Source organism: Lethenteron reissneri, chromosome 55 (genome assembly GCF_015708825.2).
Source record: "Lethenteron reissneri isolate LAM-NWPU_2019-01 chromosome 55, ASM1570882v1, whole genome shotgun sequence".
In the NCBI taxonomy this organism is placed as follows: Eukaryota; Metazoa; Chordata; class Hyperoartia; order Petromyzontiformes; family Petromyzontidae; genus Lethenteron; species Lethenteron reissneri.
The window spans coordinates 5,683,307-5,706,234 of record NC_083833.1 but is presented as its reverse complement, the minus strand read 5'-3'; the positions used below and the strand labels follow the sequence as shown (position 1 = coordinate 5,706,234).

Below are 22,928 nucleotides of genomic sequence, written 5' to 3'. Positions count from 1 at the left end.
CAATGCATTTTCGTGAAAAATATTTTCCAAAATTTTACACTGTTTAGGGAATTTTTTTAAAAATATTTAATTACCAATTGTTTAATGCTGCCAGACATTCATCTGACCCATAGGTGGCAGCCATCTCAAGCCAGAGGACGAGAGGACTCTAGCCGCCCCGATGCCACGCATATAAAGGATTTATAGTGAAAAACTTTGTTTTTACGGGTTTACTTGTTTCAGATGCGACCCGGCCACAAATGATAGCTCAACGAAGTGGCTTGTCACGTGGACATTTATACCAACCAATTACTCTTCAGCGCACATTACTCAAATGTGGGATGGAAAACACGGCGGGCCCGGAGGAAAATCGACGCGACCACGGGGAGAGAGAAATGCAAACTCCAAATATACAGCAGCAGCAGGCGTCAGGGTCGGGATCGAACACACGACCTCCTGCGTACCAGGCGATGAACGTAACGTCTTGCCACAGCGGTTGCCCAGGGCCAGTTTCAATATCACTTGCCACTGATGTTGGCCACAATTGGGAATCAGATTTATGTCTCCGGGCTCATGGTGCAGCGCGCCAACCGCCGTGCCACGACTCCACCGCCAGCATTCAATCTTCCTCCCACGCTGCGGCCTCTGTCAACGAAGCCACGAAGCCAAACCGTACAGAACCTCGCCACGGCTGCTTCGGAGATGATTTATAAACGGTGCCCCCCGCCCGCCGCATCAGTCGGACAGGATCCGTCATCATCTTGCCTCTCTGTTACCAATTAACGATATACCACCTCTTTCCCCTTTAGCAGTCAGCCACCACTTAGGTTGCACATTTCCGTATAATTACTCGCAATTACAGCCCACGCGGCGGCTTTAGCGGGCGGGCAAGTGTCTGGTGCAACGAGCGAGAGAGCGCCCCGTGCCTGTCAAAAATTGGCTAGCGTAGGTGGCAGCTCGCCGTGATGGTCGTCGGTAGTTGCGATGATGACGACGACGACGACGACTTGATCGCGTCGACCGCCGCGCCGCTTCCAACAACAACAACCGAACAGCGACAGGAATCCTCGTGAGATTTCCCAAACACCCAACCCCGCTTTGATCACGGTAATTATGTAATGGTTACCTCGAGGAGCAAATGCGTCGGTGATTAATGCGGCCGATTAAGATTTAATGTCTCGCCCCTTAATGACGTTGTTGATAGATTGGGTTTGTTTATTTCAAATTTTTGTTTTAAGACATTTGCCTTTCCGCGATGTTCGTTAGTGCCTAATGGACTCCCCGGCGCGAAGAGTTTTTTCACGGCAGGGAAAAAAAGTGTAATTCGAACGATATCGACCGCCCACCCCCCCTGACGTACATCGTGCATGCAGTTCACAAATGTACGATCATTACCTTTCGCGGAATAATTCATAGGCAACTAGAATTGCGAGCAAGTTATTTTCACGCAAAACGAGAGATAGAAAGCGTACGTCTTCTTCCCGAACGTGTTTGTAAAGTGTGTTCAGTCGATCATCGGCTATCCGGCACCTCGCGATTAATAAGGCTGCCAACATTATCCGGCGGTCCCGGTTCTTCTGGCAAATGAGGTTCCAATGGTGTAAAAGCCTGTTATAGGCTATACGGAGAGAATTTGTATATGAGTGTTTCACATGCAGTGGGGATCGGATGTGTAGCGTTTCAGCACAACGTGCTGAGGACCCTGAGACCCGAGTTCGATTCCGACTCGAGACCAAAATCAGCGGCAAATAATATGAACTGGTCCTGGGAGTTTGTATATGAGTGTTTCACATGCAGTGGGGATCGGAGGTGTAGCGTTTCAGCACAACGCGCTGAGGACCCGGAGATCCGAGTTCGATTCTGACTCGTGGCCAAAATCAGCGGCAAATAATATGAACTGGTCCTGGGACTCCCCTAGGGCAAATCCGCTGCGGTCCGGCGATCGGTACCATGTGCGTGACAAAAAATGTAGCTATGCTTGATTTTAGTGTCAAATATTACATACAGTACATTATACACTACATTCAACTGAAACAATGAAAATACTGCACGTGTATACGTCACCCATGCACCGCATTTACGGGGCAATAGGGTATTTTTTTTGTCTTTGTGTGTTTATTGATGCCAATTTCATATGCTAAACATTAAAAACACACGAAAAAATTTCCCAAAAAAACCCTAAAAGGTAATGTTTTGCAAGAATGCGCAAGAGTAAGCTGTGTACATAAACAAAGACCTTAATCTGTACGTCTCAGAAACCTCCAGGGTACTTCCCGACAAGGTAGAAAGCTGTAATTTGGTACATATGTACTAGTAACTTCAGAGGCACTAATAGTAGGAGGCACATACGTTTATTCTCCACGTCCACAGTACAGGGGACAACTACACACGGGTCCGGACAGCCGGCACACTGCCTGACCCACAATGCCGAGGACGTGACGACTTGCGCAGATGACAGGTTCCATTCCAAACGACAGCCCCGACCCAGCGTCGGGGCCTCCCTTTTATCCTCCCCAGGGTGGCCTGGCTCCGCCCTCGGCCGTGCCCCCTTCTGGAACCCCACGTGTCCCCTCTGTCACCTTTACCCTACATCAGAGGTCGCAAACGGGTTTTGATTCCTTACCCGTACCCGTACCTGGCCGCACCAGGGTCGCAAACGGGTACCCGTACCCGGCCGTACCCGTACCATACCCGGCCGGGTACGGGTAGGGTACGGGTATCGGGTACCTGATTGCGACCTCTGGGATGAAGCCACGTTGCAGGCGCGGGTGGGTTGATTCTAGGAACTTGAATTGTGAGAAGAGACAAGACGTTGGGAAGTGAGTGACAAACAGTTACTCACCAGTGACTCACGGTCTACCCGTACCCGTACCCGGCCGCACCAGGGTCGCAAACGGGTACTCGTATGGGTAGCTGGATATCGGGTAGGGTACGGGTATCGGGTACCCGGTTGCGACTTCTGCCCTACATCTCTTACCCCCACCTATCACGTGCCCTGCTGGCAGACTGGGCTACTACACCCACAATCCCGCTCTCTGCCAGTAACCAGCGCTAAGCGCCCCAGTGACCCATTATATGTCACTAGACATAGGTAGCTTTTAGGACACAAACAACAGCACAAATCTGAAAATCCACATTTTTTTAGTTTTAAGGCCCCCAAATATCGAATTTAAGTGCCCCATGAACATGTGTGTGCCTGGTGTTATTCAGAAACCGTTCAAATTATAACATTGGGGTTTTTTTTCTTCGTTTAATAGAGTGTTGAACGGCAAATACAATTAAAGCTAGAACCATTGTTCTATCTTTTATTGTTTTTTTAGTTGTGAATAAAAAAAATAAGCATTTTATAATGTTGAAATCGCAATAATTCGAAAACAGCAAAAGATAAGAGCTTTCCCTCATAGACTATTGAGTTGATACTTTTTTGTTCTTTGTTATAAAAAAAACAACGGAATATTTAAATTGAGCGGTTTCTGATGGGTATATCTTTAAATATAACAAGTTTAATGAAGTCGTCAACATTTTTGAGTAGTAGTTAGTGTTTGAGTGTAGATATGAATTGAACAAAATAAAATCATATCGGGTTCATTATTATATCTATTGACAACTTTTGCCTGACGAAGACAGGCTTCATGAACTAGTTTTAATTTTAAATAACGATTTAGTGATTTCCGGCGTTTTTGAAAATCCAGTGCCCCCTTTCCCCTCCGAAGCCTCTGGATAATCGATGATCTGCTGTGTATATATTTTTGAATTGCATGTAAACAAAGACAGATTACTCCCATATAGTCCTTGACGGACTGTTTTGGGCAGCAGCTGTTAGCGCCTTTGTCTTGCCAATGTGAAGGTTACGCACAGTACCAGGTACTCATTGAAGGCCGAGTCGACCTAGGGGAGGCCCAGGACCAGTTCAGATTATTTGCCGCTGATTTTGGCCACGAGCCGGAATCGAACTCGGGTCTCCGTGGCCGCAGCGCGTTGTGCTGAAACGCTACACCGCCGATCCCCACTGCATGTGAAACACTCGTATACAAAGTTAAAGATTCTCTCCGTATGGCCTATAACAGGCTGTTACACCATTGGAACCTCATTTGCCAGAAGAAAAAATATGATCATTGTTTTTTTACCCTTTTATCTGGCAACAAAACTGACTCCTTTTTTTACAAGGAGCCATGTTTGCATAGACCACAATACCTGCAGTCATAATGCAAACAAAAAACATAACTCTGATAATGTATGCACTCTCCTTGAAGTTGATTGGTCCACACCCGAGACAGCTTTCCTTAGAGCCTAGTCTCACATGGTGTTGGACCTGGTCCAACACCATCAGAGTTATGTTTTTTGTTTGCATTATGACTGTAGGTATTGTGGTCTATGCAAACATGACTCCTTGCAAAAAAGGTGTCGGTTTTGTTGCCAGATGAAAGGGTAAAAAACCAATTATCCTATAACAGGCTGTTGGGGAAAATGCTGTTTGTGAGCATCTATGAAGGCCGGTGCGGCACGAGAGGGGGTGGGTGGCCAGGACTACACCTGGCCGCCTTTGTCTTCCCAGTCTTGATGCTAATTTAAGGCCGAGTCGACTTAGGGGAGGTCCAGAACCGGTTCAGATATTTGTCACCGATGTTGGCCGTGATACGGGAATCGAACTCTCGTCCCCGTGTTCGTAGCGCAGTGCGCGCTAAGCACTGCGCCACCGCTCCAAAACACATGCGCACGCACACACACAAAACTGCTCGGCTCTAGCAATGCCCGAGCCAATCGCGGGAAAAAAAAAATAGAATTGACAACTCCAAAATGAGGTATTGATGCTTCTTAAAACAAAGGTTCAGAGGTCAGCGAAGGGTTGCACCCAGTTTATAAGGCTGCAGGCCAGCTCTGGCTGCGCTTCTGGGGGGGCAGGCGCCGGTTGCAACCCCATTCCCCCCCTGCCCCCCGGTGCTCGTCCAAGGGCTCTCTTGTCGTCCCTCGTTGAACCGAGCGGCAAACTAACGATTTGTTTGTTTCCTGGCCCAGCAAATACGGCGAGCCTGCGGCATTTGTTTCCGTCCGATGGATTTAATTTGCGCGCCGTGCGGCCGTGCACGCCTTTGCCTCCACGGCTGCTGTTTTAGCGTTTCTCTTCACGGTTCTCCCGCCCGCCCCCGCACCAACGATTAGCACGGTTGGTTACGCATGGTGCGGAAGAAGTTGAACACGCGCACGCGCGCAAAATATCTGCCAAAGTTAACGAGACGGGTTGCACAGCAACGAGTGCGAGATGCATGAGCCTCTGTGACGTAAATGCGTCGTCGCGTGACGTCGTCTTGTTCTCACGGCTGCCGTTGCGAACGGAAACGCCTCCGCACGTCTGGAAAGCGTTGCAGAATCCGCGAGTCGGCGTGCCTCCTCGTTTAGTTGAAACCGGCCGCGACCTGGACGAAGCTGCTAGTAACGGGCGTTCGTGCCCCCACCCTCGCAGCCTCAAATTTTCTACCTCCCCCTCGACCCCCCCTCCGCCCAAAAAAAAGAATATCGCCACGGCAAATGAACGTAATCCACTTTGGCGCGTGGAGAAGAGAGAGAGGGGGGACCGCGTGAATCGCCCTGGGGTCGCGCGTCACTTGTTCACGAGTGAGACCGTACGAAATGCGCCGAGGCACTAACTCCATTTGCGATATGCGTCGTTCGCTTCATGATTTGGTGGGGGGGGGGAGGCGGAACTGGCGGCTTCTCCGCATATTCGTCTCGAGCGGAGCGGACGCGGTTTCGTTCTCGCTCACTTTGCCGTCGTTGGCAACACCGGGCTCGATCGGAGACGTCTCGAGATTGAAAGCGCGCCGCTGGTGAGGCAAGGCCAGAGGTCGTAACCGGGTACCCGATACCCGTACCCTACCCGATACCCGGCTACCCGTACCCGGCCGGGTACGGGTACGGGTACCCGTTTGCGACCCTGGTGCGGCCGGGTACGGGGTACGGGTAGGTCGTGAGTCACTGGTGAGTAACCGTTTGTCACTCATTTCGGGTAGGGTACGGGTAGGGAACGGGTACCCGTTATGGGGCACTAAAATTTGATATTTGGGGGCCTTAAAACAAAAAAATTTGGATTTTCAGATTTGTGCTGTTGTTTGTGTCCTTAAAGCTACCTATGTCTTGTGACATATAATGGGTCACTGGGGCGCTTAGCGCTGGTTACTGACAGAGAGAGGGATTGTGGGTGTAGTAGACCGGTCTGCCAGCAGGGCACGTGATAGGGGGGGATAAAAGATCTTGGGCAGAGGTCGCAACCGGGTACCCGATACCCGTACCCTACCCGATACCCGGCTACCCGTACGGGTACCCATTTGCGACCCTGGTGCGGCCGGGTACGGGTACGGGTACGGGGTAAGGAATCAAAACCCGTTTGTGACCTCTGGGCAGGGCCCCCTGGTCGACTCGGAGGTCAGAGCACTCAGCCGGCACTGCTCTCACAATCCTTGGGTTTTAATTCCGGCAGCCGCCCTCGCAATGAGAGTCCGCGTTGTCGCGTGTCGCGAGTTGGCGGCCTCCGTCCGGGTGCAATAAGCCGTCGCGTGGAATCTGTTTCCGAGCGTCATTGGCCTGAATTGTCGCGGTGAGAAATGAAACGTCGGTTTGATTTGTCACGCGGCTGACATTACAGCCGGTGGCGGGAAGGGTGAGAAATGCCGCCCTCTGCTGTGCGGGAACAGAGGTCGTTCGATGGGATCTCGGGGGGGAGGGTTGGGGGGTAGCTCTGTGTGATGCCCGTTTCCTGGTGGTTGTACCACCCTGCGAGTGATTTGAATGGACGTTTCAGGACGTGACGGCCAACACCACAAACGGAACGAAATTGTGGAGAAAATAATAATGACAAAGAATGTAGCCGCCAATCATGTTTTTTTTTTTTTCCCCCGATTGCGTTGGCACGGGTTTTGCCGAGCGGGAGGGCAGGAGAGGGGGGAGCAAGAGACCACGGGTATCAAAAACAAAACGAGTCCCCAAGCTCCAGACCCACTCCGCGATCCCGCGGTTGCAATCCCTAACGAACCCCCCCAAGGTGCGAAATAATTCATGGCCCCTTCAGGGAAGTGAAGGCGAGCGTCTGTGACCCCCCCCCGTTGGCGTTTAGGGAAGGTCATTGAAGCATCGAACTGAATGACCCCTCTCGCTCACGCCGCCAAATTGACAGCGTTGACAAAAAACTGATAAAAAACAGGCGATGCAGCTGATGCCGCTGATGCCGCTGATGCAGCTGATGCAGCTGATGCAGCTGATGCCGCTGATGCAGCTGATGCAGCTGATGCAGCTGATGCCGCTGATGCCGCTGATGCCGCTGATGCAGCTGATGCAGCTGATGCAGCTGATGCCGCTGATGCAGCTGATGCCGCTGATGCCGCTGATGCAGCTGATGCAGCTGATGCAGCTGATGCCGCTGATGCAGCTGATGCCGCTGATGCCGCTGATGCAGCCGATGCAGCTGATGCCGCTGATGCAGCCGATGCCGCCGATGCAGCCGATGCCGCCGATGCAGCCGATGCAGCCGATGCAGCCGATGCAGCTGATGCCGCTGATGCAGCTGATGCCGCCGCCCTCTTTATGTTTATCCGGGCGAGGTGGAGCACGCCTGCCCTCCGGCAGAGGTCGCAACCGGGTACCCAATACGCGTACCCTACCCGATACCTGGCTACCCGTACCCGGCCGGGTAAGGATACGGGTAGGCCGTGAGTCACTGGTGAGTAACCGTTTGTCACTCATTTCCCAACGTCTTGTCTCTTCTCACAATTCAAGATCCTAGAATCAACCCACCCGCGCCTGCAACACGGCTTCATCCCAGAGGTCGCAATCGGGTACCCGTACCCTACACGATACCCGGCCGGGTACGGGTACGGCCGGGTATCGGGTAGGGTACGGGTACGGGTACCCGATTGCGACCCTGGTGCGGCCGGGTCTGGGTACGGGTAAGGAATCAAAACCCGTTTGCGACCTTTGCCCTCTGGTGCTTTGCAGGCAAGGGTTGCTGGACCACGTGCATCATTTGTCAAACTCCCCCAAAACTTTGTCGACTACAGGGAGACCAGCAAATGCCAGTAGAGCAAAGGGGACTTGCGAAACCTACCTTTAGCGGACCTTTGAGCGTGATTAAAGGTTTGTTTAAAAACTATTAAACTATAAACTTTTCTATTTTACCAGGTGAAGGCCCACTGAGCTGTAAAGGTTTTTATCAGAAGCGAGCTGGCCACAGATGATAGCTGAAGTCTCTCCAGTAAGTCGTGGGCTCGATCCCAACCCTGACGCCGGGATATTGGGAGTTTGCGTGTTCTCCCCGTTGTCACGTGGATTTTTCTCCCGGCCCTCCGGTTTTTCCCTTGACATTTAGAATTGACACGTGTTTAGAGTATTTGTCCGCTATACATTTTTCCACTTGATGAGCCACTTCGTTGAGCTATCGTTTGTGACCAGGTCCCTTCTGAACAAAAGCTATGTAGCTCAGTGGGGCCTTACCTGGTGTAATCGTTTATTTTTTTGCTTAGTTTACAATCTAATTCCACGTGTATTCACGCGCAGATTGGATGCTGCCGTGTGACTGCTCAAAAACTGAAGATTGCCCTGGATGCGTCGCCCAATAAAATAACACTGGTCAACAAAAAAAAATAATTCTGGCCTGGTCTTTTGCATCTGTTTTAGACTAATTTCACGGTGCTGATTCCAAATTTTATCTCAGATTTGCTCTATCACATCCCATTTTTAAATCATTTATATTAAGTTCGCTTGCTTGCTTGCTTGCGTGCTCGCTTGCTTGCTTGCTTACGACCGTGCAAACCTTTCAGTCGTTTTTTAACCCACTTCCCGTGATCCAATCGAGCTGACATTTTGCACACAGACTCGTTGTGCGAGACAATTAATGTTCGTGAAAATTTTTTTCAAAAATTTTACACTGTTTAGGGAAAACAAATTTAATATTTAATTACCAACTGTTTAATACTGGCAGACAATCATCTGACCCATAGGTGGCAGCCATCTCAAGCCAGAGGACGAGAGGACTCTAGCCGCCACGCATATAAAGGATTTAGAGTGAAAAACTTTCTTTTTATGGGTTATACTTATTATGCTATCGGCATACCCCATTTTCATTGATTTTATCCAAAATTAACTCTGTCACTTATGATTGCAAGTTGTTGCGAGTCAGTGACTGCTTTAGTGTTAAAATATGGTGCTGTATTTTTAGGATAGTGTGTTTATAATATCATTTTATGTAGATATCCACATTAGTTTAATATTTTTCTTCTGCAGTTTTTATTGAAAATGCAATATTTGATCTCAAAAACCTGATGTGATAGACAAAAACTGATTCCAGATTTGGAATCAGTACCCCAAAATTGCCTTTGGAATACCTTATACCAGAAAAAGTGTGTTGACCAGTGTAATCTGTGTTTGAGAAATGCAAAAATCACCTCTTCAAGAGATTGGCTGCGTAGATCACAGGTCAGAGTGGCTAGCTGGCATTGCTGAGAATCATGGTTCGAACCCAGGTTTGTTTCCTGTGATTGAATATGATTCTCAAACGTCGTGAGTTTATGGTCACGAGTGACACAGACTCGTGCAGAAATCAATAGGTTGTTATTAAGCTGAGTTCTCAACCATAGTCAGTTGATGGTCTGAACCCAGTCACCGATGACTGCGCCATCGTGTTACATCGCGTTCTGCGCTTGCTTTTGCGACATTCCAGCTCTGAGAATGAAAATGACCGGTTTGCTGCAGTGCGGACGACTGCTCGTCTAGTCAGCGGCGGTGTGGCTGGTGAAAGTGCTGCCCCCTACTGTGCCGGGACGGCGATTGCCACTTCAAAGCGATCTCGGCGGTAGCTCTGTGAGATCCGCTTCCACGGGCCGGCCCTCCCTTTGCGAAGGCTCCCGCTTTTCTGCGAGGCCTCCGCGTGGTGCCTTCATCTCGCCGTGACGTGACGCCGACGGCTCGGGAAAACATTTTCGGGAGGGGGGGTGGGAAAAAAAACGATCGCTTGCACAGTATGGGCTCGCGAGACCCGCGTATTGGAGTGAGCGTCTCGGAGTGAGGCGCTCGCGCGGGCTCCCGTGGGCTCCCGTGGGCTCCCGTATCCTCTCCTCCTCTCTCCGGCAGCCTCACCTGTAATTTTGACGCGGATCGCTCCTTTTCCCCGCGGCGGTTCGGCGGCCGCCCAACGTGCCGGGCCTGCGGGTTTTCTAATTGCGCCGAGAGCTTCGGGATACGCGGCCCTCCAACGTGGAACTCCCCCCTCCTCACCACACCCCCGCCCCCCGTCCCCCCCTTTGTGGACAGCCCGTAACATTCCGTGTGAGACGCACGCTCCGCTCCAAAGCCCAGCGCTGCTATTAGGCTGTCCGTTAACCGCAAAGGGGAAGCCAATTAGAAGAAGAAGAAGAAGGTAGGCGTCGTCGTCGTTAATTTTCTCTTTTTTTTTTTCGAACGTCGGCTCCGCCGCGCGTGGGTGACTTGTGTTCGCCGCGTGTCGTCCGCTCAATCTCGATGCCCCCCCTCCCCGCCCACCCACCCCCCCCCTGCTCTCCTTCCCCTGCTCCACCCGTGGTGGCGTTGACATTATTTTTTTTTTTGTAGTGCAACACCCCACCCCCCCATCACCTCTCTTCACATCGAGGGGTCGTAGCTGAGAGTCCCGTTGCCCGACAGCGCAGAGGATAAGGGGGGGGGGTGGGTGGTGTGAGGTGGTGAGGGGGGGTGGAGGGACTGTAGGGGGTGAAGGGGGTGAGGGCGACCCCCAACGGGTTACAGCGGGGGACGTCCCTCCGTGCGTGTGTGTGTGTGTGTGCGTGCGCGTGCCTTTAGGTGTGGGGAGCGGTAGTGTAGCGGTTAGCGCGCTGCGCTATGAACCTGGCGACCCGGGTTCCATTCCCGCTCACGGCTAACACCAGTGACGATTATCTGAACCGGTCCTGGGCCTCCCCTAGGTCGACTCAGCCTCAAATGAGTACCTGGTGCGGTATGTAAACATAGCCACTGGGGAGACAAAGGCGGTCGGGCGTGGTGCTGGCCACCCACCCCCTCGTGTACCGTTCCGGCCTTCATAGGTGCTCGCTAACAGCACTTGCCCCTACAGTCTGTTAAGGCTATACGGGGGATCTTTGCCTTTATAGGTGCTCGCTAACAGCACTTGCCCCAATAGTCTGTTAAGGCTACACGGGGGGGGGGGGATCTTTGTCTCTGTGGGCGAGAGTTGAAGACGATGCCCCCGCCGCCAAAGAGCGAGCGAAGTCAAACTGCGCTCGGTAATTCCCAGCCACTCTCAGTGGTCATTTAGGTCGGAAATTGGGGGGAATTTAAAGATGAACGGGAAATAGAATTGCATCAAATATGTACGCAAAATTAAAACCGAATGAATTACTCGCTGGGAAGTGCACTCCTGGCTGTGCCTTTTGTAATTACGAAATTGGTCTATTAACTCTTCCCTCTCGACGCATATTGATTGTGTTGCGTTGCTAAATTTATTTTGTCGGCACGAAATTTGGTGCCCAAATCGAAAATGCTGGCGTGAAGCCTCTTTCCATAACGGTTCCACGCTCCGATTTTTCATTAAGGCCCTTATTGAGTCCACTGCTGGATGAAGGCCTCCCCCCCACTCTGTGACCCATCTCGTCAATGCAATTTTGCTGGCAGTGGCTGGCGGGGGGGGGGGGGGAGTGGGGGGGGAGTGGGGGGGGGAGGTTGTGTGGTGGAGGAGGGAGGGAGCTCAGGACCAGTTCGGATTTTTAAAAAGAGCGTAGCACGCAAACCGTTGCTCCACCGCTCTGCTGTACTGGTGCTGCCATTGCAGCGTTTGCGAGTGAATTGAGCGCCCTCCATTAACGGCGAATTTGCCGTTCTCGACAACAGCGTGCAGCGGATTTGCCGAACTAAAATTGTTTTCATGTTTCGGGTCAGACCTTGATATTTATTAAGACAGGTTTTACATTTCCCTCCCCTCTCTCTTCATCTTTATTTTTGTGTTATTTCCCCGCTCCCCTTTCCCCCCCCCCCCCCACCTTATGTCAGGGCTTGAAACGGTGATGGGCGACCAGGTAAATTGATGTTGAGCGAAGGTCAGGAGTAGAGGCCACTCGGGAGGGGAGGCCACGCTAACGCGCACTTGGCTTTCGAGATGCTTTGCGTAATAGCTTCGGGATTAATACCGCGATTGCTGATACGCTGGGTTGACCTCGGCGGTGTTGCTGTGCCGCGCGAGTGGGCTCGGTGTTAATCCGTTACTTAAATAGAGACATACATGGTGGTGTTAGGGGGCAGCACAGGTGGATTGAATACCCAATTCCACACGCACAAATATGTAACACAAATGTTCCCCCGTACGGCACAGTGGTAGGTGCTGCTACGAGCACCTGTGAAGGCCGGCACGGCACACGAGGAGGTGTTTGGGAAGCACCACGCTCGACCGCCTTTTTCTCCCCAGTGGCGATGTTTACACACCGCACCGGGTACTCCTTTGAGGCCGAGTCGACCTAGGGGAGGCCCAGGACCGGTTCAAATATTTAGCCGTGAGCACGAATCGAACTCCAGTCGCCGATTTCCTAGCGCAGAGCGCTGATCACTGCACCACTGCTCCACCCTCCACACTAATTTACAAAGACAAAGATCTCCCATGTAGACTTTAACAAACTGTTGGGACAAGTGGTGTTAGCGAGTACCTAGGAAGGCCAACATTGCACACGATGGGGTGGGTGGCCAACACCACACCCGGCCGCCTTGATGTTTACACACTGCCCCAGGTGCTCATTTGAGGCTGAGTGGACTTAGGGGAGGCCCAGAACCGGTTCAGATATTCGTCGCTGATGTTGGCCGTGAGCTGGAATGGAACTCGGGTCGCCGGGTTCGGAGCGCAAGCGCGCTCGCCGCCCCGTACACGCAAACACGCACACGCGCTCTGACGCGCGTGCGCACACGCACTCACACGGAGACACATGGGACCTGCTACGAGTTAATTTCAGTTGGGCTGCTCACGATTGATGCAGAGATGATGGGTTTTTTTTTTTGTTGCAGTGTATTTTTTTTTCTTTCATATTACAACCGAAATAAAAAAAAAGGGGCCTCCAAAATTGTTCCATTACCAACAGAACACCTGCCACATTGCATATGTGCCTCGCTGGTGGCGGCAGCGGCGTCGGCAGCAACAGCAGCACGTGACAGGGGTCACAGGTCAATGCTTTGGGAGCGGCGGCACGGCGATCGGCTCCGCGCTGAGAACCCGGCGTCCCGAGTTCGATTCCCGCTCACGGTCAACGCCGGTGACGGCATTTCTGAACCGGTCCTGGGCCTCCTACCCCCTCGGTCGACTGGTCTCCAAGTGCTGTTAGCGGGCACCTATGAAGGCCGGCACGGCGCACGAGGGGGGTGGGTCGCCAGCACCACCCCCCGGCCGCCCCTCCACACGCGTGCACACGCGTGCAGACGCATGCACAGGCAGCACGCGCGCGGGTGCCGTGTACGCGCGGCGCGCGCACAAGGCCGACGCCGTCTCGCGAGCCCACGGGAGTGGTCGTGGCTGCGTGGCGCGGAACGTTTAGCGATCCGCCTCCATTAGCGCCGCTCCGAGGTTGGCGACCGCCCACGCGCCCCAGCTGCTGCTGCTCGCGACCCCCCGCAGCTCGTCAAATGCATCGCGCGGCCCGCGGATAACGATAGCCCTGCGTCGTCAGCGCTGCCCGCCTCGTCGGCTACAATGGCCAATTATACCGTAATTAAAACGTTTTTTTTAACGATTGCCCCCCCCCCCTCCGCTAATTGGACCGAATGTAATTTGGGTCAGGTTGATTTAGGGGGTGTTGTGGGGGGGGGTATATGACCAAATCGGCCAGAGTGTGGTCCCGCCCTTGAAGTCACGCGGGTGGTGGGTTTGGCCTTCGAGCACGGGGGGGGGGGGGGGACGTGCGCCGTGGAACGTGGAGCGGTGACGCCGGGACCCCGTTGTGCGGGCCCCTGGCATGTGAGAGACCCACTGCCACTGCCGCAGGTTTGTTTTACGCCTTCTGGAAGGCCGTCGCTCAGCCGCGGATGGACCACGGCTGACGGTGGCGAACGATGATGACGGCGGCGGCGGCGTATCACTCGTTGCCAAGTTTGATGAAAGTGTTTCATGCATGAGCGTGATGGATGGCCGTGGAGAGGCCTTTATCATCCAGCAGAGGCTAGATCATGGCCGATGGTGACGACGACGACGACGATCATCATCACTCATCCAAGCACGGCACCATTGCCCGTAACACCCCACCCTGACCAGAGAATTGTCGTGGAATCTGAATTTCAGACGCTGAATTTCAGACGCTGTGTTTCTGACAGACCTGTTCTTCACCTGAGGACGGCTGCTTGCGTTGTGGCCGAAACGTCGTGAAAATAATTTTATTATGTTTTATTTATTTTTTATTTTTTTATTTCCCTTCTACGTGACTTCACCGAAAAAACCAAGAAGATGAATCCCTGCAGTCACGAAAGCTTCAAATCGAAAAAGAGTTAGTGGCCCTTCGTGCGTCCTTTCTGTCGGAGTCTTCGGTTCGCGTTATGACTTTGGGAGACGCTCGCGTTTGATAGCGAGTGCCTGGGAATCAAAGCCTTGCTTGCAAACGAGACCAGTTTTGAAGGCCTAAAACGCGAAGTGGGTGGGTAGAAGGGGGCGGCGAATATTCTTCAAACTATGGGGGTTCTTCGTCCTTTTCTCTTTCATAGCATGCGAAGGCGCAGCTTTTTCATCAAGAGAAATAAACACGCTCTGTTTTGCAGGCTTTAATAATTTTTTTTTTGTCTCCGTGGGTCTTTGATCTCCTTTAGCCTGGGAAGGTGAAGCTAATCTGTCTGTGCCACACGCGACTCTCGGCTCTAATGAGCCAGCGCTGCGTGAGATAGCGTTTGCCGGAAATGCGCTCGCCCACCGTCAAAACAAACAGCTGTCCCAGACGCCCAAGCAAATGAGGTTGTGTGGTCGGATGTAACGAGTGAATTTTCAGCGTCAACTTTTTCGAGCTCACCAAAGTTGCTCAGAGGTCAGAGCACTGAACCGGTGGCACCACCACCACCACCACCGAGATGCCGAGTTCAAATCCCGGCAGTCGCCTGCGATTAAACCGGCTTAAATGCATCCGTGGTCTCAGCCCGGTCACCCATGACTGCCACAAAGACACACACACACAGACAAAATTACATTTGCTTCTGCAGTTCATTTGGCAAAACGTTTCAGCTGTGTGAGAATTAACAACATCGGTTTTACTGTGGTGCGATGAACATTAGTCTCGGGAGCAGGCTGTGTGAGAAAGCGGTGCCCCACCACCTTGCTGATCAGAGGTCACCTGAAGGGCTTTCGGTTGCAGCTCTGCAATGTCTGCTTCCGCCGCTGGGTGTTCTCACGCACGAGTGAACCGAAGGGACACTTAATCTCCTAACAAGATGGGGTCATCGCCGAGAGCCACCGGGTTTGTAGTGGGCAGCAGAGGAAATAGTCGTACAGTGTTTTCGATTGCTCCCGCATCTATGCGCCGCCCACCTTCACCAATCTCACCTTCCATTCATCGCCACAACCCGCACATCATTGCGGAGAGAGGAGGGAGGGTCCTCATCCGGCAGTGGAATGACAAAGAGGCTTGTACGGTTTTACTTCGGTTCATAAATTGCCCCAGGGTCAACTTGCACAACGCGTATTGCCCAGCAGCAGCTTGGCCTCAAGGAGTGCTTTGGTGGCTGCCATCGGTGAGAATTCAAACCCGCCACTTTTTTTTACCCTCCAGGCGAAACCTTCGGGCCCATTGAACGCTGCTTGCGTCACGCAATTTGTATTTTAATTTGTGTAATTAATTGTTTACTTCTAATTTGCGTGTTCGCGTGTTATGTTTTTTCCCTTTCGTTCAAATTGGCGTGCCATATTTTTACAGTTAGTTACGTCTTCCAATGTCCTAATCCCCTTTGATTTTGCGATATGCCGAGTGGTGGTAATAAGCATCGTGGAATGCACCTCCAGCAGAAACTCTCTTTTGGTTAGAGAGTTGGCTAATTTTTATTTGATCGTATCGTGGGTGGTTAATGTGGCCGCAACTTGAATTCAAATGCGTTATTAAATGCTACATTAAATTGCATAATTGCGTTATGGTGCAGATGTCTGCTCAGTCTGCATAAGTGAAATGTTGCTAAGTAAGTTGGTGGTCATCAGTGACTGCACAAAAAAAAAACCCCATCACATTAGCTTTGGATCTGCACTTAATTCGGTTAAATTTCATGCCTGACAATTAAAATGTCCCTTTCATTGCCACGCGACGAACAGCGCTGTCGTGTTGAGTGTGCCGTCCCGCCACCTTCGTGACGTTCCGCTCCCGGCCACGCATTGCATCGCGACACCCGCTCGAGACGGCGCCTGGCTTTGGCGGAGGACTTCACCCAGCGGTGGATTGACCCGTGGCTCGCGATGACGGTCGCATTGTTTCGCATGAAGAGGGTTACGAGTGCACCGCCGGGCCGTTGAGCTTACGGTACACGCGCGACGCAGAGCTCCGCTGAACAAGCTCTAATCCCCCCACCTTCCCCCCCGCTGCTGATTTTGCAGCAGCGAGATTCGCGAACGCGCGAGCAGCTGCCGTGCAAATCGAGGCAGCGATTGGGAATAGAGGGGGGGCGGGGGGTGGGCAGGTGTGAGATCTTCCGCGGTTGTTGGACTGCCCGTCACGTGAAAGGGGGGGGGACCGGTCTTACGGAGTGCTGCCCATGTGTGGCTGAAATGGTTATGGGTCTCATCCAACTGGCCCAGAGGCATCGTTGAACCTTTCACAACCCGTTATTGATGTGGGTGTGTGTGTGTGTGATATAGCAGCCAACATCATGGGGTTTTTTTTGTTTGAATAAAAATATAACTGTGTAGAAATTGTGTTCTTACATCACTGAAATGACAATGCATTTTTGGTCTGGGAATTGCTCGAATTTTTTCCTGACTGCGTTTTACTAATGTGTTGTGATTAAAGGTGGTACGTCAACACCAAAGCGTAGACCGCATTCAAGTCTGTTTTACAAATGGACTATTTGTCCTGTGATGTTGCTGGTTCGTGTCGGTCTTGTGCGAACCAACAATCCTCCGCACCGTCCGTCGCTGATAACAAGCGGAGAGATGCGAGAGCAAGGTGTCAGTTTTGTACCAGTTTAAAGGGTTTAAACCTACTACTATATTTTGCCACTGGTAATGGAGGTCTCATAGTGTAAATGCTTACCCCGAGCTCTCAATACTCTGATAGTGCGCTGTGTATGAGTTGTACGCCTTTTGGCGTCATCTGGTCCAACCCAATGGAGACTAGGCTCTAAGAAAAGCTGTCTCGGCTGTGGACCAATCAACTTGAAGGACAGTGCATATTATTATCATTATCAGAGTTGTTTCTTTTAGTTTGCATTTTGACTGCTTGTGTTGTGGTTATTGCAAACATGATGCCTTGTATAAAGGTGTCAGTTTTGTACCTGTTTAAAGGGTAAAAAACCTACTACTATATTTTGCCACTGGTAAAGGAGGTCTCATAGTGTAAATGCTTACCCCGAGCTCTCAATACTCTGATAGTGCGCTGTGTTTGAGTTGCACGCCTTTTGGCGTCATCTGGTCCAACACCAATGGAGACTAGGCTCTAAGAAAAGCTGTCTCGGCTGTGGACCAATCAACTTCCAAGACAGTGCATATTATTATCATTATCAGAGTTGTTTCTTTTTGTTTGCATTTTGACTGCTTGTGTTGTGGTTATTGCAAACATGATGCCTTGTATAAAGGTGTCAGTTTTGTGCCAGTTGAAAGGGTAAAAACCTACTACTAGATGCGAGAGCATTGGCACAGAGGTTAGCGCACTGCCGCCACGAGCCCGGTGACCCGAGTTCGATCCTTGATGACAGCCAACCCCGTCGGTGGCGAGTGATACACGAGTCGGTGCAGGGTCCCTCTCCCCTTTCACCAACACGTACTGGCCAGCATGGTGAATTATGGTCGAACAATTCCCCATGGCTGACGCAACATATGCAGCCCTTTTTATAGTAATATGATATTTTTTCTAGATTTGAAGTTTTCGCGACTGCAAGGATCCATACTCTTGGTTCTTTCGGTAAAGTCACGTGGGTAGAAAAAAAATCACGACGTTTCGATTGCAACACGAGCAATCGTCATCAGGTTTGACAACCACGGCAAGAAATGTTACTGTAAAAAAATGTTACTGTTAAATTTCTTGCTGTGGTTGAAATTTTACTGTAAAATTTCATGCTGTGGTTGTCACACCTGATGATGATTGCTTGTGTTGCAAACGAAACGTCGTGATTTTTTAAAATCTTTTATTTTTTATTTTTTTTTACCTACGTGACTTTACCGAAAGAACCAAGAGTATGGATCCTTGCAGTCACGAAAACTTCAAATCTAGAAAAAATATCATATTTCTAATGGGTTGTATGTAATGATTGAAAATCACACAGCACATTGAAATGTTGGGCAGTGGTCCTTCTACAGAGTAGAGAGAGACGAAAGAGAGAGAGGTTATCTCGCCTGCATGTGGTTGGAGATTGCATTTAGCAACGTGATGCCTTGGAATTGCTGTGATTTTTAAATCCTTTATATTAAGTTCACTTGCTTGCTTGCGCGCTTACGACCGTGCAAATCTTTTGGTCGTTTTTTAACCCACATCCCGTGATCCAATCGAGCTGACATTTTGCACAGACTCATTGTGCGTGACAATTTATTTTCGTGACAATTTTTTTCCAAAATTTTCCACTTTTTAGGAAAAAAAAAATGTCATATTTAATTTAAAGTACGAATGTGATAAAAATGAAACTCTTACTCAAGAACAACAGAAATGAATAATAAAATGAAACCGATGCCACGCATATAAAGGATTTATAGTGAAAAACTCTGTTTTTACGGGTTAATTTTTTTCCCCCTGTAGTTGAGCGCGAGCGGAGTCCATGGAGACCACTGTTCGTCAACCAAATTTTGTCCGCGGGCCACGGAATAAAAATGAGCGCGAGCGTGCTGGCAGGCCATTCGACATCGTACCTTACCGACGCCCCGAGGCATCATGACGTCGTCCGGCCTGGACATGACCTTTAACCTCTACCTCTTTCCGACAGAGCTTGCCCCCCCCCCCCCCCCCGTTATCTCTTTTGTCAACTCGCTCATCTGTCCTTTTTTTTACCTGCGGCATTCTTATCCCGTCCGTCTTATCTCGCTTATCTGTCTCCTCTCCTCGAAATAATCTGTATCTCTCGTCTCCGGTTCTGTCATCCCTGCGTTTGATTTCTCTCTCGTTCATCTCACTCGGCTGCATCTTTGATCTTTTCGCTATCTTATCACGCGCGTGCAAAAAACAAAAATGAAGTTCTTCTCTTTCGTCACGCGAATTTGTCTCTTTGAGTCGTCGCGAAAGCGTATCTCTTTTGGCGGGGCCCCTTCAAGAGTGCGCCCAAGGGCCAGATACGGCCTACGGAGGCACTGCCAGTCGGAGATCCCTCGACGTAGACAGAGGCCGTGGTCATTTGCCACGATGGAAGCGCCTCACGCGGTCCGTTCACACAGCTCCGCCTTTTAAGTTGTCTTGTGGTTGTTGTTGTTTTTGTTTGACTTGCATCCAACTGGGATTTTTGCACACAGCGTTGGTGTACGGTGCTTTTTCTGCAATATTTTGCTGTCTTTTCTTGGATTTTCTGTTTGCACATAGTCACTTTAAGATGTTTTCTTGTTCATGTTTTAGTTTTTGTGTTTGTTGCGGTTGCACCCGATTCAAGAGCCGAATGGCTCACAGGGCTATACCTAATAAATGAACTTGAAACTTGAAACTTGCCTGTGCCGTGAAAGCCTCTCCGCTGCGAGGGGGATGAGCGTGTGAAGGCGGCGGAGCGCTGCGATGATTTTCACCGCGGCGTCTCCAATGCCCGTGGGTTCAGCCGAGCAATCATGAATCCCAACCCCGAGTTTTAACCCCCAGCCCGAGCCGACCCTAATCCGAAGCCTTAATTCCGTGACCCTCTCCGTAACGCTAACCCCGACCCCCCGAATGCCATCGTGTAAATGAAGCCGTAACCCGCGATTCTAATTTGAATCTGAACCCATAACAGTAACACAGAATCTAACCATCAACTCCAATGCTCATAATAACCCTAACTCCTTAAACGTAATCCTAACCCTGATCTTAATATAACTCGAGCCTAAACCTTCAACACTGTCCCCAAACCTACCCCGAGCATCAAACTTAACTCCTAGAATTTAAGATACTGACTCTAGCTCCTTGCGTTAACCCTTAACCGTAACCACTAACACTAACCCGTAACCACTAACCTTTAACAGTAACCCCCAGCCCTAACGATTAGCATTGACTCTTAACTCCTCGGTCTTCTTTCGTACGGCTGCTGATGTAGATGCAGAGCAACAACTTACATTTCTCATCTCAGGCGGTCGAGCCGACCGATCGCGCCGCGTCAGGAGGCAGCGGAGCAGCGTATCGCCGCGATGTCTCCGTCGTATTTTGTGGGTCGGGAGTTGCGTCCGTTCTATGTTCTATGGCAGCGGTCGGGAACCTATGGCTCGCGAGCCATATATGGCTCTTCCGGTGACGGCATATGGCTCCCAGACAATTTTGAGTTGAAAAAAATAATAATAAAAAAAATCAGTTTGGAACTGATTTTAAAATACTTGTGATATTACTTAATAATACTGTGTTATTTTAAAGTAAACAGAAATTAGTTTTGAAGATAAAATTTCTCGGGTCACGGATCCCGTGACCAGAAGTCGCATTAAAAGTAAGACATATTTAATTTATTATACGTTAAAAATACTATATGGCTCTCAATGAAATATATTTAGAAATATTTGGCTTTTATGGCTCTCCCAGGCAAAAAGGTTCCCGACCCCTGTTCTACGGTATATTCTGGACGGCCCTAACCCCTTATGGGGGATGCTGAGCTCCCATCGCCGACCCTAGCCCCTGATCTCGAACCCTCGCCGCAACGCGTGCGCTGTGCGCGTGTGCCGTGTGCGCTGTGCGCGTGTGCAGGCTCTCGCAGAGGATCGAAGAGAACAGGAGCCGGCTGCAGGGTCTGGACACACGCCTCTGTCTGGCCCAGGCCAAGATTGACCACATGAAGGGCAGCAAAAAGGCCATCAAGGTCAGTCGGGGGGGGGGGGGGGGGTCTGGCAGCGGCACAGGGTGTCGTTGACCAGTCCGGCAGTCCGGGTTCGAGCTGCGCGTTGAGGGTTGGAAACGCGGTGCACTCGTAAAATCGCCTATATTGAAAACTAATTTCTTTAGAACTGCTTTTTGTGTCTAGTTTATTGTCCCCCCCCTCCTCCTCCTCCTCCCGCATTTCCGATTAGTGCGATTGGCTATGTACCGTGCCAAAGAAGTTCAACAGACATACGTGTTTGTGTGTAGAGACAGTTTTTTGGCGAACCATCGAACAAAGACGGTCACGGCCTCGCGTGCTTTCGGATGCACTTTTGCAGCTGTCTGGAGTGCTCTTCTTTCCGATATCAGGAAGCCACTGGAGCTATGCACTTTGAAATCATCTAAATGGATAACGAATTTCTTCAGAACTGCGTTTTGTGGTTAGTTTTGTTGTCCTTCGCCCGCAAATCTGATTAGCGCGGTTGTCTACGTACGGCGCGAAAGAAGCTCAACATAGAAACACGTTCTCAAACTTTCTCTCGAGCTTTTGCCACGCACTACCGCGGGCGTCTTAGTAGGAGTTGAAGGTCGAACTCAAGTCGCCTCGGTGGTAGCGCAGCACCCCAATCACGTCGCCACCGCTCCTCCGCCCACTGCCAAAACATTCCAGGGAGTCGAAGGTGCCCGCAGTTGTGCGTGGCGAAATATTGAGAGGGAAAAAAAGTATTTGAAACTCGGCCTCCCCTGGAAGACCGCGCTGGTATTTTGAGCGACGATGAGAGTGTATGTGCTCGAATGCAGTTCCCTATGTATGTACGTAAGTTGAACTTCTTTCGCACCCTACGAAGCCAACCTTGCTAATTGGAGGTGCAGGGGAAGGACAACAAACGAAATACAAAAAAGCGGTTCTCAAGAAATTAGTTTTCAATGTCGATTTAAAAGTGCATGGCTCCAGTGGCTTCCTAATGTCGGAAGGGAGAGCGTTCCAGACGGCCGCGCAAACGCATCTGAAAGCGCCGCGTCGCGTCGCGGTGACCGCCGTCTTTGTTTGATGGCCAGCCAGAAGCCGCTGCGGCGAGGATGACCGGAGTCCGCGTGTGATGGTTTATGCTCCTTGAGGTCAGCGGGGCATTGTGGTTCATTTGTGGCAAGCACTTTGATGTGGGTGGAGTTTTTTTTTTTCTTCCTTACTGTGATATCCATGGGTGGGGGAGCGGCGGTGTTATGGGCAATACTGCCCTGCTTGGATGAGTGACGTCATCGTCGTTGTCGTCATCAGCCATGATCTATCCACTGCTTGATGAAAGCCTCTCCAAGCCGCCACCGTCTCTTGCCCGTGTAACGACTCACACGTGAGCTGATTTAATTGCTCCAACTCTGCGCGGGTCCCATTTTCTGGCCTGCTTCCTCCTTCGGTGATCATACAACTAGTAGAATGAGAAATACAAAACAATGATAATGAGAAGAATAATTCACATCCCTCTTTCAATCCTATGCTAGATGAAGGCCATCCTCATTCATTCGTGGGGTTTGTTTGACCATACTTCACCACGCTGGTCAGTGCGGTCTGGTGATGAAAGGGCCCAGCGTCGTTCCAGACATGACTCTCTCCTATACCTGCCAAGCCCTTATCAGTGCCCTACCTTATTACAGACCAATTCAGACCTTATTGGTCACCCCGTACCCTTAAAAATGTCAACGTTCATCCTGCAAAGTCCCATCACAAGGGAGAAACACAAACATGTTTTTTTACTCAATTTCCCTGTACAAGAACACGGGTAAACCGTATTGGTTGACAGGTATGCTCTCCACTGTGCCAGC

At 50.7% G+C, this 22,928-nt stretch overlaps 1 protein-coding gene across 1 annotated transcript in view; it reads left to right on the top strand.

Annotated features, from left to right (window-relative positions):
• LOC133356779 (WASH complex subunit 1-like) overlaps window positions 1–22,928 on the top strand; it is a 111,340-nt gene that overhangs the window by 11,290 nt on the left and 77,122 nt on the right. Inside the window, exon 3 of the mRNA XM_061574447.1 lies at window positions 20,997–21,108. Coding sequence (XP_061430431.1) covers window positions 20,997–21,108 — 112 coding nt within the window. The remainder of the gene's footprint in view (window positions 1–20,996; window positions 21,109–22,928) is intronic.